Source organism: Rhinopithecus bieti, unplaced genomic scaffold (genome assembly GCF_001698545.2).
Source record: "Rhinopithecus bieti isolate Rb0 unplaced genomic scaffold, ASM169854v2 scaffold_16234, whole genome shotgun sequence".
NCBI lineage: Eukaryota > Metazoa > Chordata > Mammalia > Primates > Cercopithecidae > Rhinopithecus > Rhinopithecus bieti.
Window position 1 is genome coordinate 1,763,700 of NW_016808946.1, and position 19,107 is coordinate 1,782,806.

Consider the following 19,107-nt stretch of genomic DNA (forward strand, 5'->3'; position numbering starts at 1 on the left):
TGTAATCCCAGCTACTTGGGAGACTGAGGCAGGAGATTCGCTTGAACCCAAGAAGAGGAGGTTGCAGTGAGCCAAGATTGCACCACTGCACTCTGGCCTGGGCAACAAAGTGAGACTCTATCTCAAAAAAAAAAAAAAAAAAAAAGAGAAGAATGAGTGGGGCATATTAATTCACCACAGCAATCTTCGCTAATAAACAGGGAAGTATAAAGACAACCCTGAGACAAAGGGTGAGGAACATCGACCCCCCGCCTTAGCGAAGACACCCTGGCCTCTCCATCTGGCAGGATGCTGAGGGAGTTTCTCATATTGTATTCCCCAGAAGGTTTAAAGAGGTGGAATAACGTATTTAACCTTAGGTCCCTAAGGTTAGGGAAAGATGACCCTTAGGTCCCTTCAGTTACAGTCGAGGATTCCTCTCTTTAGGTCTTATATCAAAATAAGACTTCTAAAAGCCAGAGAAAAAAGCAAAACTAGCAGATTTCCAGTAAATAATAACACTGAAAATAGCACTGACATCTCACGTGTTCTCAGGGTATTCAACCTCCCCAAATAGTTCATATATGTTATTTCATTTGGAAAAGCTTAGAATTCAACTGAGGAAGGGCTGTTCTTCATATGATTTGCTATACCCTGGAGTTTAATGATGCAAAAAATGGCTTAAGCTCTGTGGATCTGGGATAGAGCGTCCTTCCTCTCCAACCAAATGAAGTGGAAGGTGAAATCATAACAGAGGTGCTTACTTATGGGCGAAGTCCTTTGGAGGCAGGGCTGCTCGGATGATGTCCAGCACTCGAGGCAAATAGACCTTAAACTCAGACCTCACAGCCACAGAAAGTAGCCCCAGGGCTTGGAAGGCTGCTGTACGTTCCTTCTCCTTCTTGACACAGCTTAGGACATGGTTCATAGTATCTTGGAGGTACTGCGTATCTGAGTACAGAAAAGACAAAGTAGATAGCTCCAGGTCAGGGTTAGGGTCTATACATCAACAGTCAAAGGTGCTATAAAGCAATTCAGTTTAAGAATAAATTAAGAAAGCTGCCAGTGGCTCACGCCTGTAATCCCAACACTTTGGGAGGCCAAGGAGGGAGGATTGTTTGAGGCCAGGAGTTTGAAACAGCCTGGGCAACACAGCAAGACCCTGTCTCTACAAAAATAAAAATTAGCCAGGTGTGGTGGTGCACACCTGTAATCCCAGTTACTCGGGAGGCTGAGGCAGGAGGATCGCTTGAGCCCAGATGGTTGAGGCTGCAGAGAGGTGTGATCGTGTGCAGTGCTGCACTCAAGCCTGAGTGACAAAGCAAGACCCTGTCTCAGAAAACAAACAAACAAACAAAAATCCAAAAAACGTAACAGGTTGCCAAAACAGTATCATGTAATTGTCTCTATTACTGTTACATTTTGATACAAGAATTACATGCTCTTGCTTAAGAAATATATGTCAAACATTGTTTAAAAACAGAAGATATAAACAATTTTACATTATAATGAAATTTGAAGTACAGTCATGGGCCAGGTGCAGTGTCTCACGCATGTAATCCCAGTACTTTGGGAGGCTGAGGAAGATCACTTGAGTCCAGGAGTTTGAGGCTGCACTGAGCCAAGAGCCATGCACTCCAGCCTGGGAGACAGAATAAGACCCTGTCTCAGGGCCAGGCTGGTGGCTCATGCCTGTAATCCCAGCACTTTGGGACGCCAAGGTGGGTGGATCACCTGAGGTCAGGAGTTGGAGACCAGCCTGATCAACATAAAGAAACCCCATCTCTACTAAAAATACAAAATTAGTCGGGCACAGGGGTGCATGTCTGTAATCCTAGCTACTCGGGAGGCTGAGGCAGGAGAATCACTTAAACCCGGGAGACAGCGGTTGCGGTGAGCCGAGATCATGCCATTCCACTCCAGCCTGGGCAACAAGAGCAAAACTACATCTCATTAAAAAAAAAAAAAAAAAAAGGACCCTGTCTCAAACTAATAAAAACCCAGTACAGGGCCGGGCACAGTGGCTCACGCCTGTAATCCCAACACTTTGGGAGGCCGAGGTGGGTGGATGCCTGAGCTCAGGAGTTTGAGACCAGCCTGCACAACATGATGAAACCCCGTCTCTACTAAAATACAAAAAATCAGCCGGGCGTGGAGGCGTGTGCCTGTAGTCCCAGCTACTTGGGAGGCTGACGCAGGAGAATCGCTTGAACCCGGGAGGTGGAGGTTGCAGTGAGCCAAGATTGTGCCACTGCACTCCAGCCTGGGTGACAGAGCAAGACTCTGTCTCAGAAAAACAAAGAAACAAACAGTACAGTCTTGTGGCACTTAACAATGTTTATGTTAACAATGGACCACATATATGTGGTGGTCCCATAAGATTATAATACAGTATATTTTTGTGTATCTTTTCTATGTCTATGTTTAGATACACAAACATTTACCACGGTTTTACAGTTGTCTATTCATTACAGTAACACGCTGCACAAGCTGTAGCCCAGGAGCAATAGGCTATACCACAGAGCTAGGTGTAGAGTAGGCTATACTATCTGGGTTTATGTAAATATATTCTATGATGTTCATACAAGGATAAATTCTCCTAAGGACACATTTCTCAGAATGTATCCCCATCGTTAAGTAATATGACTGTAATACTGAACACTGTTTGCAATAAACAGGCCATTCTATTCAGCTTAGGCCTGGAAATCATTTTGCTATTACCTAGAGATTTTTGTGACAGTTATATTTAATAAAAGATTTAGTCTGTAATTTGGAAAGCCACATGTATATTTTCACTAAGTTTACATAAGCCAGTGTGCATGGGAAGGCGATTCTCGTACAATTCAAGCTAAAGTGTTATTTCTCCTCTGAAAGCTGGAATTTCCTGATTCTTGCTTCTTGTCTATTCCTTCTTCTCCATTGATGTTGGTCCCCAGTATAGGCACCAGTAGTACACATAAAGTAGGAGAGAAGGGAAAACCACACATCCCTTAGGAAGTTAGGGGTGTTGAAAGCTACCAGAACCACATTTAGACAGTGAATTAGACTCCTAAAGCAGCACGCATCATGACTGCATTTACTCTGAGAAATGTTTTCTCCCATGGCTTTTGCGGTCAAATGACAATGAGGCATGCTGGGGCTTGAAGACAGATGACCAAGGTGATACAACCCTAAAATAAGAGTGAGTCAACAAGAAAAACTAGGGGGATAGCATTTCGGCAGGAAATGGGCTAAAATCAAGAGTATAATTTCTTGGCAAGGCGCCACGGCTCATGTCTGTAATCCCAAGCACTGTGGGAGGCTGAGGCGGGAGAACTGCTTGAGCCCAGGAGTTCAAGACCAGCCTGGGCAACATAGTGAGACCCCATCTCTACAAAAAAAAAATTTTAAAAATCAGCCAGGTGTGGAGACTCATGCCTGTGGGCCTACCTACTTGGGAGGCTGAGGTGAGAGGATCGCTTGAGCTCAGTAGGTCATGGCTGCAGTGAGCTGTGACCGCCATCCCTGCACTTCAGCCTGGGAGACACAGCAAGACCCTGTCTCAAAAAAAAAACCCAAGACAGCATAATTTTCTTTTCTGGATTTAACACCCTGAGAGATTAGAAATCTGACTTCAGAGATTCCAGTCCAGTCTTGGGAGTATTTTTTGTATTTCTAAAGCTTATACCACTGAGAAGTTTAAGCAATAACTTCCAAACTGCAAGCTTTAAACAAATAGTACTTATGCAATGAAGCGAATACTTATAGGGGGTGCCCAGGCTGAATGTCACTGGCATATTTTAGCAAATTTAATAAAACAACTTTGACTAACCTTAAAAAAGAGAGCAACAACAATAACAAACACCCACATCAAAAGAAGAAATCTAGGGCCCTCCGAGCCTTTGTATCCTGCTGCTAGGCAGCCTTCTGAACTTACAAGGGTAACTTACAAGGGTAACATGCCAGACTTTCATCAAATTTGGCCTAGTTATTAGTTTCTTTTGAACCACAGACTTTTAATCCAAGATCATTTAAAGCTCTACTGAACAGCAGCCTCCCTGGTCACTAAAAAAGAGAAAAGCTGCTGGGTGCCAGGCTGGAAGAATAGAAACTAACAAAATATGGGTGATTTTCCTTCTGTTATTTCTCACAGATTCAGTGGTTTTGTGTGGCTGATTGTCAAGTCCTCAACCAATACGTTCTACTTCTTTCGAGCAGTGTGTTTAACACCTGACCAGCTACATCTCTCCCGTGGTTTGTCTGGGCTGGGTGGCGTGAAGTGAGTCTGTGTGCCAGGGAACAGGGTCTGCTGAGGGCCAGGCTGGCCTTTTGCTTATGTTCCTGGCTCTCACTGGGTCCTGAATGCTTCACTAAGCACAGGCAATGAGCACCACGGTAAAGTGGGAAGACATGTTCAAGACTGGGTGCCTGTGCTCAGCAAGTAGGGAGGTAAGACAAGGACATTAAGTATGAACAGGCAACTGGAACATTACAGATTTTATCTCTACCCTATTTCCAAAACAGATTTGAAGTAGCCTAAGGAGGCTGTAATAATATATAATGGTTTCCATTTATTAGGGCTAACTCTGGGCCAGGCACTACAGTAGGTGCTTAGGCATTAATGCTGCTCATCTTGGGAGGCAGAGATTGTTATTCTGATTTTACAAGTCAGGAAGCTGCAACCCAGGTAGGTAAAGTAATCTGTCCAAAACCTCATGGTTAAGGGCAGAGGTGGGGTTCATCTCAGGTCTGATGCCAAACCTTTCCATAGCTGAGGACTATGACGGAAGAAGGAAAGGACATTTACAGCTGGAGCAATCCAGGAAGGCTTCGTTGAGAAGTTGGAATCTGAGTTGGGCCAGGTTCAGGAGCCAGGGATTGATGCTGCCTGCAAGTGGTGAGGCAGCTTGGTGACCACCTCAGGGACAGAAGCAGGACAATCCCCAAACCCTCCCTCACAGAGCTTTGAAGTAGATACTGCACAGTAGCTACATCAAAACTGCCCGCCCTTTGGTCTCTTTTAAGTCTACTTGTGAACTTGTTGGCATCCATACATGAGAACTTGCTTGGCCGTAGAACTGCCTCTCTGCCTACTTGTTCTGATTGTTCCTATGTCTGCTGCCTCTGACATTAGTGGAAAACCTGAACTAAGTATCATTGAAATTGGACATGAGGCAAAGAAATCAGAGATTCGTTGGCACTGCTTCAAAGGAAAAGATATTTGGATTTTCTGGAATCACCTGTTCCCTGTTTAATTACCCTGAGATGGGTAATGATGTCTTCCATGGACATCCTCACCTGTGAAGGCAGAAGGTCGGAATGCAGCCAAGCGGGGCAACAAATTAAGGATTGTCATTTGGATCAGCGAGTTCTTGCTATTCCTGCATTTCAGCACCCACTGGCATACCTGAGAGAGGAAGGATAAAGGGTTGGCAGGGGAAAAGTGAGGTGTGGAGCTTGGGAAAAGAAGGAAATGGCCTCTCACCACCTACCTGATCAAATTTCTCCTCCATCAAGTCTCTGCAACACCGGCTCTCCACCAGGGTGGACTTAGCTGGGCTGGGGGAGGCCCCAAATCCCATGAGGCCTTGGTGAGAGCTGTACCCCAGCAGCCCCACCAAGGCATTTGACTGCTGGGGCTGTACAGCCTGGAAGCTGGTGAAGGGGGTAATGTGACGAGGTTTTGTTCCGAAGCCCATGAGATCTTTGCAGTACTTGTCGTGTACCAGCTGCTGCTGTGTGATTTCTTCCATTTCTTCCCTCAGACGCTATATATATAAGCAAAAAAAAAAAAAAAAAAATCATCTTTACTTATGACTGGCATTCAAACTGGGCACTGTGGAGTCTACAGACCATTACATTTGCCTAATCCCAAAATGCAACTACTTCCAAAGTGAAGGGTGGCCACTCTTCATGTTTAGGGTTACAATTTCCCCAGAACCTTGCAAGGAACCTGATTTTGTTCTAAGTTAGGCAGAAGAGCACCACCTACTGAAAATAAAGCAGCAGCAGAGGGCTGCCTTGCCAAGGGTTCTCACCTCCCAGGACTCCTCACTTGGTTTGGAAAGGCTGACTTGCATATTGCTGTGACTACTGACCTAGGCTACCGCAATGAGGCTTGCAAAGGTGATGGGAGGCCCCTGCCAGCATCCTGTTAAGGACTGTCTGATCTATTTCTTCCCCCCTGGAAACCCAGGTAAAAACTTAAGCAGGCCGGGCATGGTGGCCCATGCCTATAATCCCGGTAATTTGGGAGGCCGAGGTGGGTGGATCACCTGAGGTCAGGAGTTCAAGACCAGCTTGGCCAACGTGGTGAAACCCCATCTCCATTAAAAATACAAAACATTAGCTGGGCATCGTGGCGCGTGCCTGTAGTCCTGGCTACTCGGGGGCTGAGGCAGGAGAATCGCTTGAACCCAGCAGGCAGAGGTTGCAGTGAGCCAAGATCGCACCATGGCAATCCAGCCTGGGCAATGAGAGAAATTCTGTCTCAAAAAAACAAAAAACAAAAACTTAACCAAGCAATTTTCTCAGAATCCTAGAAATCCACAGGTGGTGTGGAATAAGCTGACTGAGAACTCATGTCTATTCCCTTTACAAAGGGCTGCTTAATTACTCATCCTCAGCCAGAAGCAAGGGCTCACACCCGTAATCCCAGCACTTTGGGGGGCCGAGGAGGGCAGATTATGAGCTCAGGAATTCGAAACCAGTCTGACCAACATGGTGAAAACCTGTTTCTACTAAAAATACAAAAATTAGCTCATTTTGGTGGCACATGCCTATAATCCCAGCTACTTGGGAGCCTCAGGCAGTAGAACTGCTTGAACCCAGGAGGCGGAGGTTGCAGTGAGCCGAGATCACGCGAACTGTACTCCAGTCTGGGCAACAGAGCAAGACTCGATCTTGGGGCCGCAGGAGCAGGGTTGGGGAGTACTCATCCTCCAAGACTCCAAATTGAGAAAGAGACACAAGTTTTCCAAACTTCTAAACTTTTCTTGACACACGTATTTTCACTTTTCAGAAAATCTTATCCACTCGTCTTGTCAGTTACCAATGAGTCTTAAGCTGCTAAATCCAATGGTCAATTCTCAGTCCTCATCTTATTTGACTTATCTGCAGCATTTGATCCAACTGATACTTTCACCTCCTTGAAGCCATTTCTTCACTTGGCTTCTCAGACTCTAAACTCTCCTGGCTCTCCTCCTCCCTCCCTGGCTGTTCCTTCCCCATTCCCCTTGGTCCTCTTCATCTCCTGACCTCAGGTTCGCAGACCCCATCTCTTCTCCAACTATACTAGTTCCCTGACAATGCCCAAATCCATCCCCCTTGCCCAGACCTCTCCCCAGAACTATTCAGTATCTCCACTCAGGTGCCCAACAGGTCTCTAAGATAACAGGTTCAAAACCAAACTCCCAGCCTTCTCCCTCAAGCCTGCTCTTCCATTTCAGTCTTCCCACTGCAGCAAATGGCAACTTTATCCTCCTAATACTCAGGCCAAACACCTTGACACTTCTTCCTCTCCATCTACCTCCAAAACATCAGCAAATCCCAAATTCAGAATCCAGTTGCTTCTTGCAACTCCATAGCTCCCACTGTGGTCTGAGTCACAAATATCCCCCGCTAAGACTGTTGCAGTTCCCTCCTAACTGGATTCCTGGCTTTAGTCCTTGGCTCTTTAATAATCCATTCTCAACATACCGGCAAGAGTGATCCTTTTGAAATATGAGTTAAATGTCACTCCACTGCTCAAAGCCCACTTATAGCTTCCTGCTTCCCACACAAAGGCCCTATGTGGTATGCCCCTTCCTTCCCCTAGGTGTTCCTCTGACCCCATATCCCCACACACCTCTCCTGCTCACTCTGCTCAGCCATGGTAGGGGAGGTGCTACTCAGTATTTGCTGCTCCTTTGATACACCAGCACGCTCCTGCCTCAGGCCCACTGCCTACAATGCTCTTCCCCAGACACCTGCAAGGCTTTTTTCTAACCTCCTTCATGGCTGTACTCAAATGGCACCATGTTTTAAAATGTAATCCTTAATCTAGGCTAGCATTCTGTATTCCCCTTCCTTACTCTACTTTTCTCCATAGCTCTTATAACCATATGATATATAATAGGTTTTTATTTGTATATGATCTGTCTTCCCCTATAAGAATGGAATCTGTTTTGTTCACTGCTGGATTATTCTAGCTCTTAGGACACAGTGTAGCTGGCATATACTAGGTGCTCAATTAATATGTATTGAATGAATGAACACATTGTGAAATTTTAATACCTTATATTTGGATAGTTTCTTTTTTCTTTTTTTTTTTTTTGGAGACGACGTCTCATTATGTTGCCCAGGCTGGTCTCAAACTCCTGAGCTCAAGTGATTCTCCCACCTCGGCCTCCCAGAATGCTTGGATTACAGGCATGAGCCACCACGCCCAGCCGTGGATAGTTTCTTATAATTTACAAACCACCTTCACAAGAACTATTTCACTTAAATCTGACAACCACTCTATGAGCTAGGTGATACTGTTCTGTTTTAATGGGAGGAAACAAAGATCTCAGAGCCACCCAGATTACAATGGAAAACATCATATTAAACTCAGGAGGGAAAATCTGAAGGTTACCACTTACAGAACACCCACTATGTATCAGGTGCTGTGCTGGACACTTCACATACATAGTCATCCCCTTGGTATCCATGGGGGTTGGTTGCATGACCCACTGTAGATACCAAAATCTGCAGATGCTCAAGTCCCTCAGATAAAGTAGCATAGCATTTGCATATAACCTATGTATAGCCTCCCACATACTTTAAATCATCTCTATGCTAGTTATAATACCTAATACAATATAAATGCTACGTAAATATTTGTTGCACTGTATTTTTAAAAATTTGTATTATCTTTAAATTGTCGTATTTTTTCTTTGATTTTTTTTTTTCTTTTAAAAGTTAAAAAATTTTTTTTCGTAGAGACACGGTCTCACCATCTTTTGCCCAGGCTCGTCTCAAACTCCTGGGCTCAAGTGATCTTCCCACTTCAGCCTCCCAAAGTGCTGAAATTGCAGGTGTGGGCCACTGCACCCAGCTCTGGGTATTTGTGAACCATTACTAGTTGAATCCAGATGTAGAACTCATGGATATAGAAGGCCAACATCATTTAGAAACCGTACAAGAACCCAATGAGGTAGGTAAGAGCTCCCGTCCAAAGGCAGAAAAATGAGGTTAAACAGGTAATCTGCCTGAGTCACACAGTCAACAGAGCGGTGGGGATCTGAAGCCAGACTCCTCCTGCTTCTGCAAACTGCTGCATGCGCTGCTTCCACATCTGGGCACAGCTATTATCTAACAAGCACTGTGTCTATTATAAGCAGGAATCCCCGGGGCAAAATTTCACAGCTTGTTTTCTACAGCCAGTCTCACAGATGGAGTTTTACCTCCCAAATATATCCTCAATCAACTACTTCTCAGTATCTGTGCCACCATTCTTAGTCAAAGCCACCACTGTCACTCATCCAGACTACTGTAATAGCTTTGTCTGGCAGCCGTGAGAATGCAACCTCCAACTACAAGGCGCATAACCAAAGGCCCCAGCTGCTGCTCTGAAACCCATCACTAAGTTTGTGGCAATGCCACCCATTGCTCCCAGTCAATGACAGAACACAGTAGGGATGCTAAGGCTGTCCTGCTCCTGGGAGACACAGACCTCTCCGACGGCCAACTTTGGCTTGAGGACCCTGCAGTGGCCCTGCATAGTAGGCTAGGACACTTCTAGCCGTATTTTACCCTCTTGCTTACTCAGGGTCAGATGTACATTGTGGTCTGATGGTTCTCCCAGCTCCCTCCCCATATTCTCTTGAAGGCTATTTCTGTAATAAAATCCATGTACTTTTAAACCCACCTCCTCAAGTCAACACATCTCCTAGTTGGTCTCCCTGCTTTCATTCCTCCCTTTCCCCACAGTTTTTCCTATAAGCAGTCAGTGATTGTTAGAAACGCACGACATCACATTATTTGCCTGTGTGCACACTTCCAATGTCTACCCCACAAAAGCTCGTGTTTACTGTGAACTGCAGGCCTATTAATTTGGCCCCTCCTTCCCTCTCCCTTGCTCCCGGTACACCAGCCATACTTCCCTTCCGTTTCATCAGTGTCTCACACTCTTCTGCCTCAAAGCCTCAGCCTGGAACACAACTCCCTGGCCTGCTGCAAGGTAGCTCCTTTGTATCATGTGGACCCCCCTCAAATAACACCACCTCAGAGAGGACCTTCCTCGACCCTCCACTCACCCCATCCCGGTCACTCTCTATCCTACTCTTCTTTAACTTTCTTCATAGAACTTACTGCTATCTGAAATTATTTTATTTACTTATTTATGTTTCCTACCACAAAAAGTCAGCTCCATGAGGACATGGATCTCGCCTTGCCTTACTCACAGAATGGTACATGGGGAGCCTGGACTCCCCTCTGCCATGGCTTCTCACCTCTCCCTCCATGCTGCTGATTCGGACCAGCTCATTAAGGATCAGCAAGGCTCCATGGATCCGATCATCCCGATTCATGCCCTTCTCTTTGGCCAAGGTCTCATCAAACCCCTTCTCTGCTTCTTCAAATGTGTGCTATGTAAAGAGACAGGGTGCCTTCATTAGAGACAGAGTACAAACCCAGAAAGAATATAGGCCCATCCCATCTACACTGGGGGTTCTGAGGTGTTACCATGCCTGCTCAGTGCCTTGTGCCAGTTATCGACAAAACTGATCAATCTCTTTTATTTAATTCAGCTTCAATTCCCTTTTTTTTTTTTTGAGACGGAGTCTTGCTTTGTTGTCCAGGCTGGAGTGCAGTGGTGCAATCTCGGCTCTCCACAATCTCCACCTCCTGGGTTCAAGTGATTCTCCTGCCTCAGTCCCCCCGAGTAGCTGGGATTACAGGCACACACCACCACGTCTGGCTAATTTTTGTATTTTGAGTAGAGATAGGGCTTCACCATATTAACCAGGCTGGTCTCAAACTCCTGACCTCAAGTGATCCACCCACCTCAGCCTCCCAAAGTGCTGTGATAACAGGTGCGAGCCACCACGCCCGGCCCCAGCTTCAATTCTCATAATAAGCCTTTGAGGAAGATACCATCATCATCTCTATTTAACAGCTAAAAACAGACTCAAAGAATTTAAGTGACTTGTCCAAGATAACACAGCAAAGGCAAGACTGGAACCCAGGTCTCTCAATCCCATGTTCAGAGCTCTTTTTCTAACATAAGACTCACTGATAAGTTCCCCCTGCAGCAGTAATCAGCACAGACCTCATGATACTAGAACAGAGAGAACTGGCACTTTCTAAATTGGTATCATTTGTATCGCACTGATTTTAAGACACCTATTTTTCCATATTTTAACATCTCTGAAAAGAGATGTCTTTTTTTTTTGAGACAGAGTCTCACTTTGTTGCCAAGGCTGGAGTGCAGTGGTGTGATCATGACTCACTGCAGCCTTGATCTCTCGGGCTCAAGAAGTTCTCCCGCCTCAGCCTCTCAAATAGCTGGGACCACAGGCGTGTAACACGAGGCCCAGTTAATTTTTTCATTTTTTATAGAGATGGGGTCCCACATGCTGCCCAGGCTGGTCTCAAACTCCTGAGCTCAAGCAATCCTTCTGCCTTGGCCTCCCAAAGTGTTGGGATTACAGGCATGAGAATCCGGCTGAGATGTCTTATAATTATTGATAAGAAGAAGGTACAAAGTCAGCCGGGCACAGTGGCTCATGCCTGTAATCCCAGCACTTTGGGAGGCTGAGGCAGGTGGATCATGAGGTCAAGAGATTGAGACCATCCTGGCCAACACAGAGAAATCCCATCTCTACTGAAAATACAAAAATTAGCTGGGTGTAATGGCACATGCCTATAGTCCCAGGTACTCGGGAGGCTGAGGCAGGAGAATCACTTGAACCCAGGAGGCAGAGGATGCAGTGAGCCAAAAACGCACCACTGAACTCCAGTCTGGTGACTGAGCAAGACCCAGACTCAAAAAAAAAAAAAAAAAAAAAGAGGTACCAAGTCACAGTTTAAGTGGCATATTTGCATTCTTAGTCATACATAAAATAACGTATAGAATAATAGTGTGGCAATCCATAGATGTTTGCTCTAAAAAAATGCAATAAAGTAACTATTGATTAATACTGAGCATAAAAAATTCACTGGAGGCCAGGCACGGTAGTTCATGCCTGTAATCCTAGCACTTTGGGAGGCCAAGGCAGGTGGATCACCTGAGGTTGGGAATTCGAGACCAGCCTGGTCAACATGGCAAAACCCTGTTTCCATTATGAAAATTAGCTAGGCGTGGTGGTACACGCCTGTAGTCCCAGCTATTCGGGAGCCTAAGGTGGGAGAATCGCTTGAACCCAAGAGGCGGAGGTTGCGATGAGCTGAGATTGCGCAACTGCACTTCAGCCTTGGCAATCCATCTCAAAAAAAAAAAAAAATTCATTTGAGACCAAAATAAAAACTGATTCTTGCTCCATGGCAAGGGCCTGTGGCTGCCCCTTAGGCCAGGTGATTCTCTATGTAGACGTGCTTTCCCAGTGTTGGGAATAGATCCATCTCCTCACCCTGTACCACTGAGGCTTCTGCATCTCCTTCGGCTCACGCTGGGTGGTGAGAATCAAACAGGCACGAAGGGCGGCCACAGCTCCCTCACGGATGGCCTGTTTGGGGTCCCACACGGCCACAAAAATGTTGTCAAAGAAGGGCTGCACTTGCTGGAAGAAGAAGGTAGGGACGCTGATGGCCAGCTCACGGAGAACCAGGACCTGGAGAAAAAGACAAACTGAGAACTCTCGTCGGTACCAGTGTTTTGTTCTCTCAGGAGTACGGTCTTTTATCATCTTAGAGCCATACACACTAGGAACAGAGAAGGCTTGCTCACTCTTCAGCTAGGAAATTCTGGGGACAGAGGAAGGAAAGCAAATTTGATTAAACATCTCAGTGTTCATTATCCTAGGTTGTTTACAAACACAGAATGCTTGCAATGTTTGAATATAAGCTCTGGAAGCGCAGATGTGTTTTATTCTTTCTATATCACTATATTAATAGCACAGAACTCTACCTGGAATATTGTAGGTATGTAGTAAATACTTATTGAATGGATAATCCTGTTTAATGTTTAATATTGTTGTTATTTTTATCTGACAGAGGAAGAAACTGAAGGTCAGAAGCTGCCCCAGGTTACAGAGTTAGGTAGGAAGTTATAAAGCCAAGACTTGAGCCAGGGTCCAAGTGTTGTCCTTCTCCTGGTACCATGCTCCCTCTTCACAGTACTGCCTCCTCTGAAGGGCAGCGGACTGGAAAGCACATGGCTGATGCTTCTGATCCCCACCACACCACTGCTAGATTCTCTCTTAAGGACGGACTCTACCCCATCTCACAGCCTGGAATCCTAGCCCTTCTAACCAGCCTTTTTCAGGGATGAGCCTCAGAAGGAAGCAAAAGACCCCACCATGACACCATCGCTCCCCAAGCCTGGCTGTGCTCCTCCCTGCAGGCACTCACAGCTGCGTGTCTCCGGCCCTCATTGCGGTCAGCACCCAGCCATTCCAGGGCTCGCTTCACCTCAAATTCCACATACTCAGCGGTGAAAGTGTCTCCTGCCATGGCAAGGCGGCCGATGGCCTTGGATGCCATTTCCATGACAACTGGGTCATTGGAGGGGAGGAGGTTCCGAAGATAGTTGGCAAATCTGCCAATTCGGGTGGCATTCCCACCTTCCACTCCTATGAGGCTGGCTGGAAGAGAGGAAGGCAAAAGGTAATGATGGGGCATAGGCTGACCAGGAAAGTACACAGACTTCAACTAAAAGCTGGCAAGTGCTGGCCAGGTGCAGTGGCTGAAGCCTGTAATCCTACCACTTTGGGAGGCCAAGGTGGGCGGATTGCCTGAGCTCAGGAGTTCGAGACCAGCCTGGGCAATGTGGTGAAACCCCATCTCTACTAAAATACTACAACAACAACAACAAAAAATCAGTCGGGCATGGCAGCATGCGCCTGTAGTCCTGGCTACTTGGTAAGCTGAGGCAAGAGAATTGCTTGAACCCGGGAGGCGGAGGTTGCAGTGAGCCGACATTGCGCCATTGCACTCCAGCCTGGGTGACAGAGCAAGACTCTGTCTCAGGAAAAAAAAAAGAAAAAAAAAAAACTGGCAAGTGATCCCTCCATTCTACTTTGAGTACATTTCTAGAGGGCAAGGACACAATTTTTATTTTAACCCAGATATTTAATACTTGTGCCAGAAATATTTACATACAGCAAAATAATCTCATGCTAGTATAACTTTCCCCCCAGCCCCCCCAAAAGGGAAAGCAACTGAGACTGGATAATAATTCACAGGACTGATGACCAGTCCTTAGAAGTTAAAAATGACCTGCCTGGCCAGGTGTGGTGGCTCACACCTGTAATCCCAGCACTCTGGGAGGCCAAAGTGGGCAGATCACTCGAGGTCAGGAGTTCGAGACCAGCCTGCCTAACATGGTGAAACCCTGTCTCTACTAACAATACAAACATTAGCCGGGCATGGTGGCAGGTGCCTGTAATCCCAGCTACTCTGGAGGCTGAGGCACGAGAATCGTTTGAACCCAGGAGGTGGAGGTTGCAGTGAGCCAAGATTGCACCACTGCACTCCAGCCTGGGCAAGAGTAAGATTCCATCTCAAAAAAAAAGAGACTTGCCTTTACTATACCGATTCCACTTTTCCATTCGTGAGCCCCACTATGCAAAACCCTGCTCTACTGAGGAACCAGAGCCCACAAAAGGCAACATGAAGGAGGTGAAAGAAAGCTGGCTTCCAGTCTCAGCTCTGGTAAACTGTCTGAAAAGTCACTCAATGGTTCTGAGACTCCACCTCCACATCTTAAAATACGTTTTTCCTGTGGCCCAGGACTGTTGCTAGAATTAAAAGCCACAGGCTTCTTAAATTTCATTAAGCAAATATGAACTAGCATCCAGTAAGTGGCAGACACAGGGTGCAATGGGCACAAAGGTGAGTGTGTTGTTTTCGTGACCAGAGATTCTGTCCTTACCTATGGCCAAGATGCCACCTTTCCTCTCATTGGCATCTGAGCTGGAAACCAATTCAAAAATGTGATGGTTCAGCTGGTCATAGAAGCGAGTAGACTCCTCTTGACTCATCTGCAAAAGAAGATATAATCAGAACAACTTCTAGTAATTCTCTGACTGTGGTGGTGGGAGTGGGCTGGCATCTAAAGATTAGATCCTGAGAGGCAGGCAGTATAGTTCAAACCAAAGAAGACAAGCTACTGCCCACTTCTACAGGATTACACTGTAGAGCACCTGAACTTGCAATCGTCTGATTATTTAACAAGTATTTATTGGGTATCTACTCTGTGGCAGAAAATGTTCTGTCCTAGGTTCTTTCTAGTACCAGGGATACAAGGATAAACAAGATACTGTCTCTGACCTCAAGTCTGGTCTCTATTTAGAAAGTCTCTAGTTCTCAACTCTCCAAACCCATCCCAATCACTGTTATCAGACAGAAAGCATTTGAGGGTGTGGTATGTGGTAAGGAAAAAAGAAAAAGCTAAAAGAAACAGCTAAGTCTATTCTGGCCCCTAAAATGTGACCACAAACAAGAAAAATGCCACAGAAATGTGCAACTGCTGCAAAAGAACCTGCATGTTTTATGGATGTGAGAGGTTGAGTGCCTTTCTAAAATGATCTGTTTTCCAAATCCTCGCTTAGCTGTCCAAAAAAAATCTAAACCAGTGATGATACATTTAGCCCAAACATCCCACAATGACTGGCCCCCAAATCACAGAAGCACCTCTCGGAGTTCCATGGTGACATAGTGTTGGAGCTCCTTGGCGGCTTTGGCCCTGGTCTCCTCATTCCGGCTCTTCAGGCCACTGGCAAACTGCTGTAGAACACTCACATTGCTAGATGTGGTGGCAGCGGTGGTGGCGGCGGCAGGTCCGGTTCCAAGCATTTTGCCCTGAGGTTCTTTAGAGAGAAGTTTCCTTTAATATTCTGTACAAGAAAGTATGGTGATAAATTTACTTATGGCCCTGGTCATCCAACACAGATCTCCCCTGAGCCCTTGTCAGGCAGGGGATTCTAAAAAGATTGACAGATTTATTGAGGAACATTTAGAAAGCCTAGATTCATTAAACAATGACTGATGTTTAAAAGAGGCAGTGTGGTAGGGAGGGTCAAATTGCGGGCTATGGGAGCTAGCCTACTTGGGTTTGAATCCTTGGGTTATATACCTTGAGCAGTTTGGGAGGCCGAGTCAGGAGGACCACCTGAGGTCAGGAGTTCGAAACCAGCCTGGCCAACATGGTGAAATCCCATCTCTACTAAAAATACAAAAATTAGCTGGGCGTGGTGGCATGTGCCACCCGGGAGGCTGAGGCAGGAGAATCACTTGAACCTGGGAGGTGGAGGTTGCCCTGAGCCAAGATCCTGCCACTCCACTGTCTCAAAACAAAAACAAACGAAAACAAAAACAAGGTTATACACCTTGAGAAAGACACTAAAAATGTCTGTTTCTTCAACTACAGTAGGAAGATAATGGTACCTAGTTCATGGGTTGACGTGAGGACTAAATGAGTTAATACATGTCAAAAAGTGTTTAAAACACTGCAGGGCATAAACTGAGTTCTTAATAATTGTTAGCTATTATTATTACTGCTACTACTATGTACATGGCACAGTGCCAGGTAACAAATGTGGGGAGGTAGGGAAAGAATTAAAAATGATTAAGACTGCCCCTTTCCTCAAGTTCAGTCTAAAAAGAGAGATTATTATTCTACAGCAGCATTTTCTAATGGAAATAAAGGCCAGGCACAGTGCCTCGCGCCTGTAATCCCAGCACTTTGGGAGGCCAAGGCAGGCAGATCACCTGAGGTCAGGAGTTTGAGACCAGCCTGGGGGATATGGTGAAACCCTGTCTCTACCAAAAATACAAAATTAGCCAGGCATAGCAGTGCATGCCTGTAATCCCAGCTACTTGGGAGGTTGAGGCAGGAGAATCACTTGAACCCAGGAGGCGGAGCTGGCAGTGAGCCAAGATTGCGCCATTGCACTGCAGCCTGGGCAACAAGAGCAAAACTCCATCCCAATTGAAAAAAAAAAAAAAAAAAAAGGAAATACAGTGATCCACAAATGTAATTTTAAAGCTGCTGGTAGCCATATTTTAAAAGATGAAAAGAAACAGGTGAAATTAATTACTTAAACCAATATATCCAAAATATCATTTCAACATGTTATCAATATTTTAAAAATTGATAGTGTCCATTTTTTTTTGTAGCGAGTCTTCAAAATCTAATGCGCATTTTACACTTACGACAATGTCAATTTGGACTAGTCACTTTTATTTATTTTTTGAGACGGAGTCTCACTCTGTCACCCAGGCTGGAGTACAGTGGACTGATCTCGGCGCACTGCAACCTCCACCTCCTGGGTTCAAATGATTCTCCTGCCTCAGCTTCCCAAGTAGCTGTGACTATATATGTGCAGCACCACGCCTGGCTAATTTTTTTTGTATTTTTAGTAGAGATGGGGTTTCATCATGTTGGCTACGCTGGTCTCAAATTCCTGACCTCAGGTGATCCGCCCGCCTTGGCGTCCCAAAGTGCTGGGATTACAGGTGTGAGCCACCTGGACTAGTCACATTTCAAGTGCTCTACAGCCACATGTGGCTGGTGGTTCTTGTACTGCACAATGCAGTTCTACAGGGGACTAACACTTCAAATGTAAGCTAAAAGAAACCAATTAGTTTCTGAGATCATTCCTTCATTCCTCAATTATGCCCACACTGCTATGGGTGTAACATACACCTATCCTAAGTATGTTCAGCTTATGCTACAAAACCAATTTCTCAAAATTCTTATATTTGAACCAATTTGTAAGGCACAGAGGAAAAACCAGGGAATAAGTGGTTTTGAAAAGCTTTCAAATACTCCAGTGCCAAGAAGAACGCAGAAAGAAATGTCATCCTTTAGAGGAGAAGAAACTTAAGAATACCTACTAAGAAAACTATTCCAGTTTGTATGTATGTGTGTGTGTATGAAAGAGGGGAAGGAGGCTGGCAAGGAAAGGCTCAGGAAAGAACCAGTGTATCTTCATATGGTCTGAGGCCCACAGGCCATCTGCTCCAGGCTGAATTCAATTAAACTTAGGATATCTGAAGTCAAATATCCTAAGGGTCTTGATAGGGCTTAAGTAAGTTAAAATTGGATGGGAGAAACAGGGATGGGGCTGGGGGAGAAGGCGAGAGGATGTACCCCAGCGATGTAACCGAGCTCAGTTTCGGTGACTGGGTCTCTGAGAAGTGTCCACGGTGGAGGATAAGGGGCTGACACGGACGCTGGTGTTCCCTGGGGCAGAGATACGACATTTTTGTACGTGGCTCAGAAGAAAGGGTGACTGTAACGGGCAAAAGACCCAAAGGGCAGTACCAGAGCTGATGGGCCGGCCTTCGGGCGGACGTACCGCGGGCCGAAGGGTGCAGGGGTCTCTTGGGGGTCCCGGGGAGGTGGGCGTTGCCTCGAGGGGTGGGACTCAAGGGCTCAGACGGTGCCCAGGTCGTGGGGCCGGCAGTGTGGGGACCCCACGTCCCAGACGGGCGGCTTCCCCGGCCCCACCACGGGCAAGTTGGCCGTGGGTCTGGACATTACGCCGCCTTAGAGGGGTCGTTTCAGGCCCTAGACTCACCATGCGGCTTCGGCCAAGGCCTCAGCTGCCGCCGCCAGCACCGGTACCGCCGCCTCAGGCCCCCTGCCCCACCGCCCGCCTTCTCTGCTGTCCTCTAAACCGGGAGCGAGGGAAGGAGGGTTCCTAGCCCTGAGGGCCAATCGACAAGTACAGGAAGAAGATGGACTGAAAAACAGGCCAATAGTAATGAAGAAGAAGTGAAGCTTCAGGACCCGGCTTCTCCAGGGGGCGGGGACTATTCAAATAGACAAACCACGCGGCCAGTGGCAGGTGAAAACAGGCTTGGGTCCACTCGGGAGAACCAATCGGTCGTGAGTTGACCTCAGTCACTTCCACACACACATCCGGTGCGGCGCTGCTAGGATTCCCCTCTGCATCCGGGCTGTGAACTCAGGGAGTCCGCTGTCTGGGTACCTCCGGATCGCACCAGGAGCGGCCAGCAAAG

General features: G+C 46.3%; 1 protein-coding gene across 4 annotated transcripts in view; it reads right to left on the bottom strand.

Annotated features, from left to right (window-relative positions):
* The window catches only part of MTOR (mechanistic target of rapamycin kinase), a 151,146-nt gene extending 132,263 nt beyond the window's left edge, over positions 1–18,883 (bottom strand). For 2 of the 4 annotated variants that reach the window (XR_001888334.1, XM_017887987.1), the window contains exons 1-9: positions 18,663–18,752; positions 15,772–15,947; positions 15,011–15,119; positions 13,489–13,721; positions 12,549–12,749; positions 10,431–10,565; positions 5,451–5,726; positions 5,257–5,365; positions 744–930 (exon numbers count right to left, since the gene is read on the bottom strand). Coding sequence is in view for 3 of the 4 variants with exons in the window: in XM_017887987.1 (XP_017743476.1) it covers positions 744–930; positions 5,257–5,365; positions 5,451–5,726; positions 10,431–10,565; positions 12,549–12,749; positions 13,489–13,721; positions 15,011–15,119; positions 15,772–15,933 (1,412 nt within the window). In the remaining variant the exon portion in view is untranslated. Of the gene's footprint in view, positions 1–743; positions 931–5,256; positions 5,366–5,450; positions 5,727–10,430; positions 10,566–12,548; positions 12,750–13,488; positions 13,722–15,010; positions 15,120–15,771; positions 15,975–18,662 lie in introns of all 4 variants that reach the window. The other 2 variants (XM_017887986.1, XM_017887985.1) reach the window with 2 other exon arrangements.
* Between the last annotated feature and the right edge of the window lie 224 nt (positions 18,884–19,107).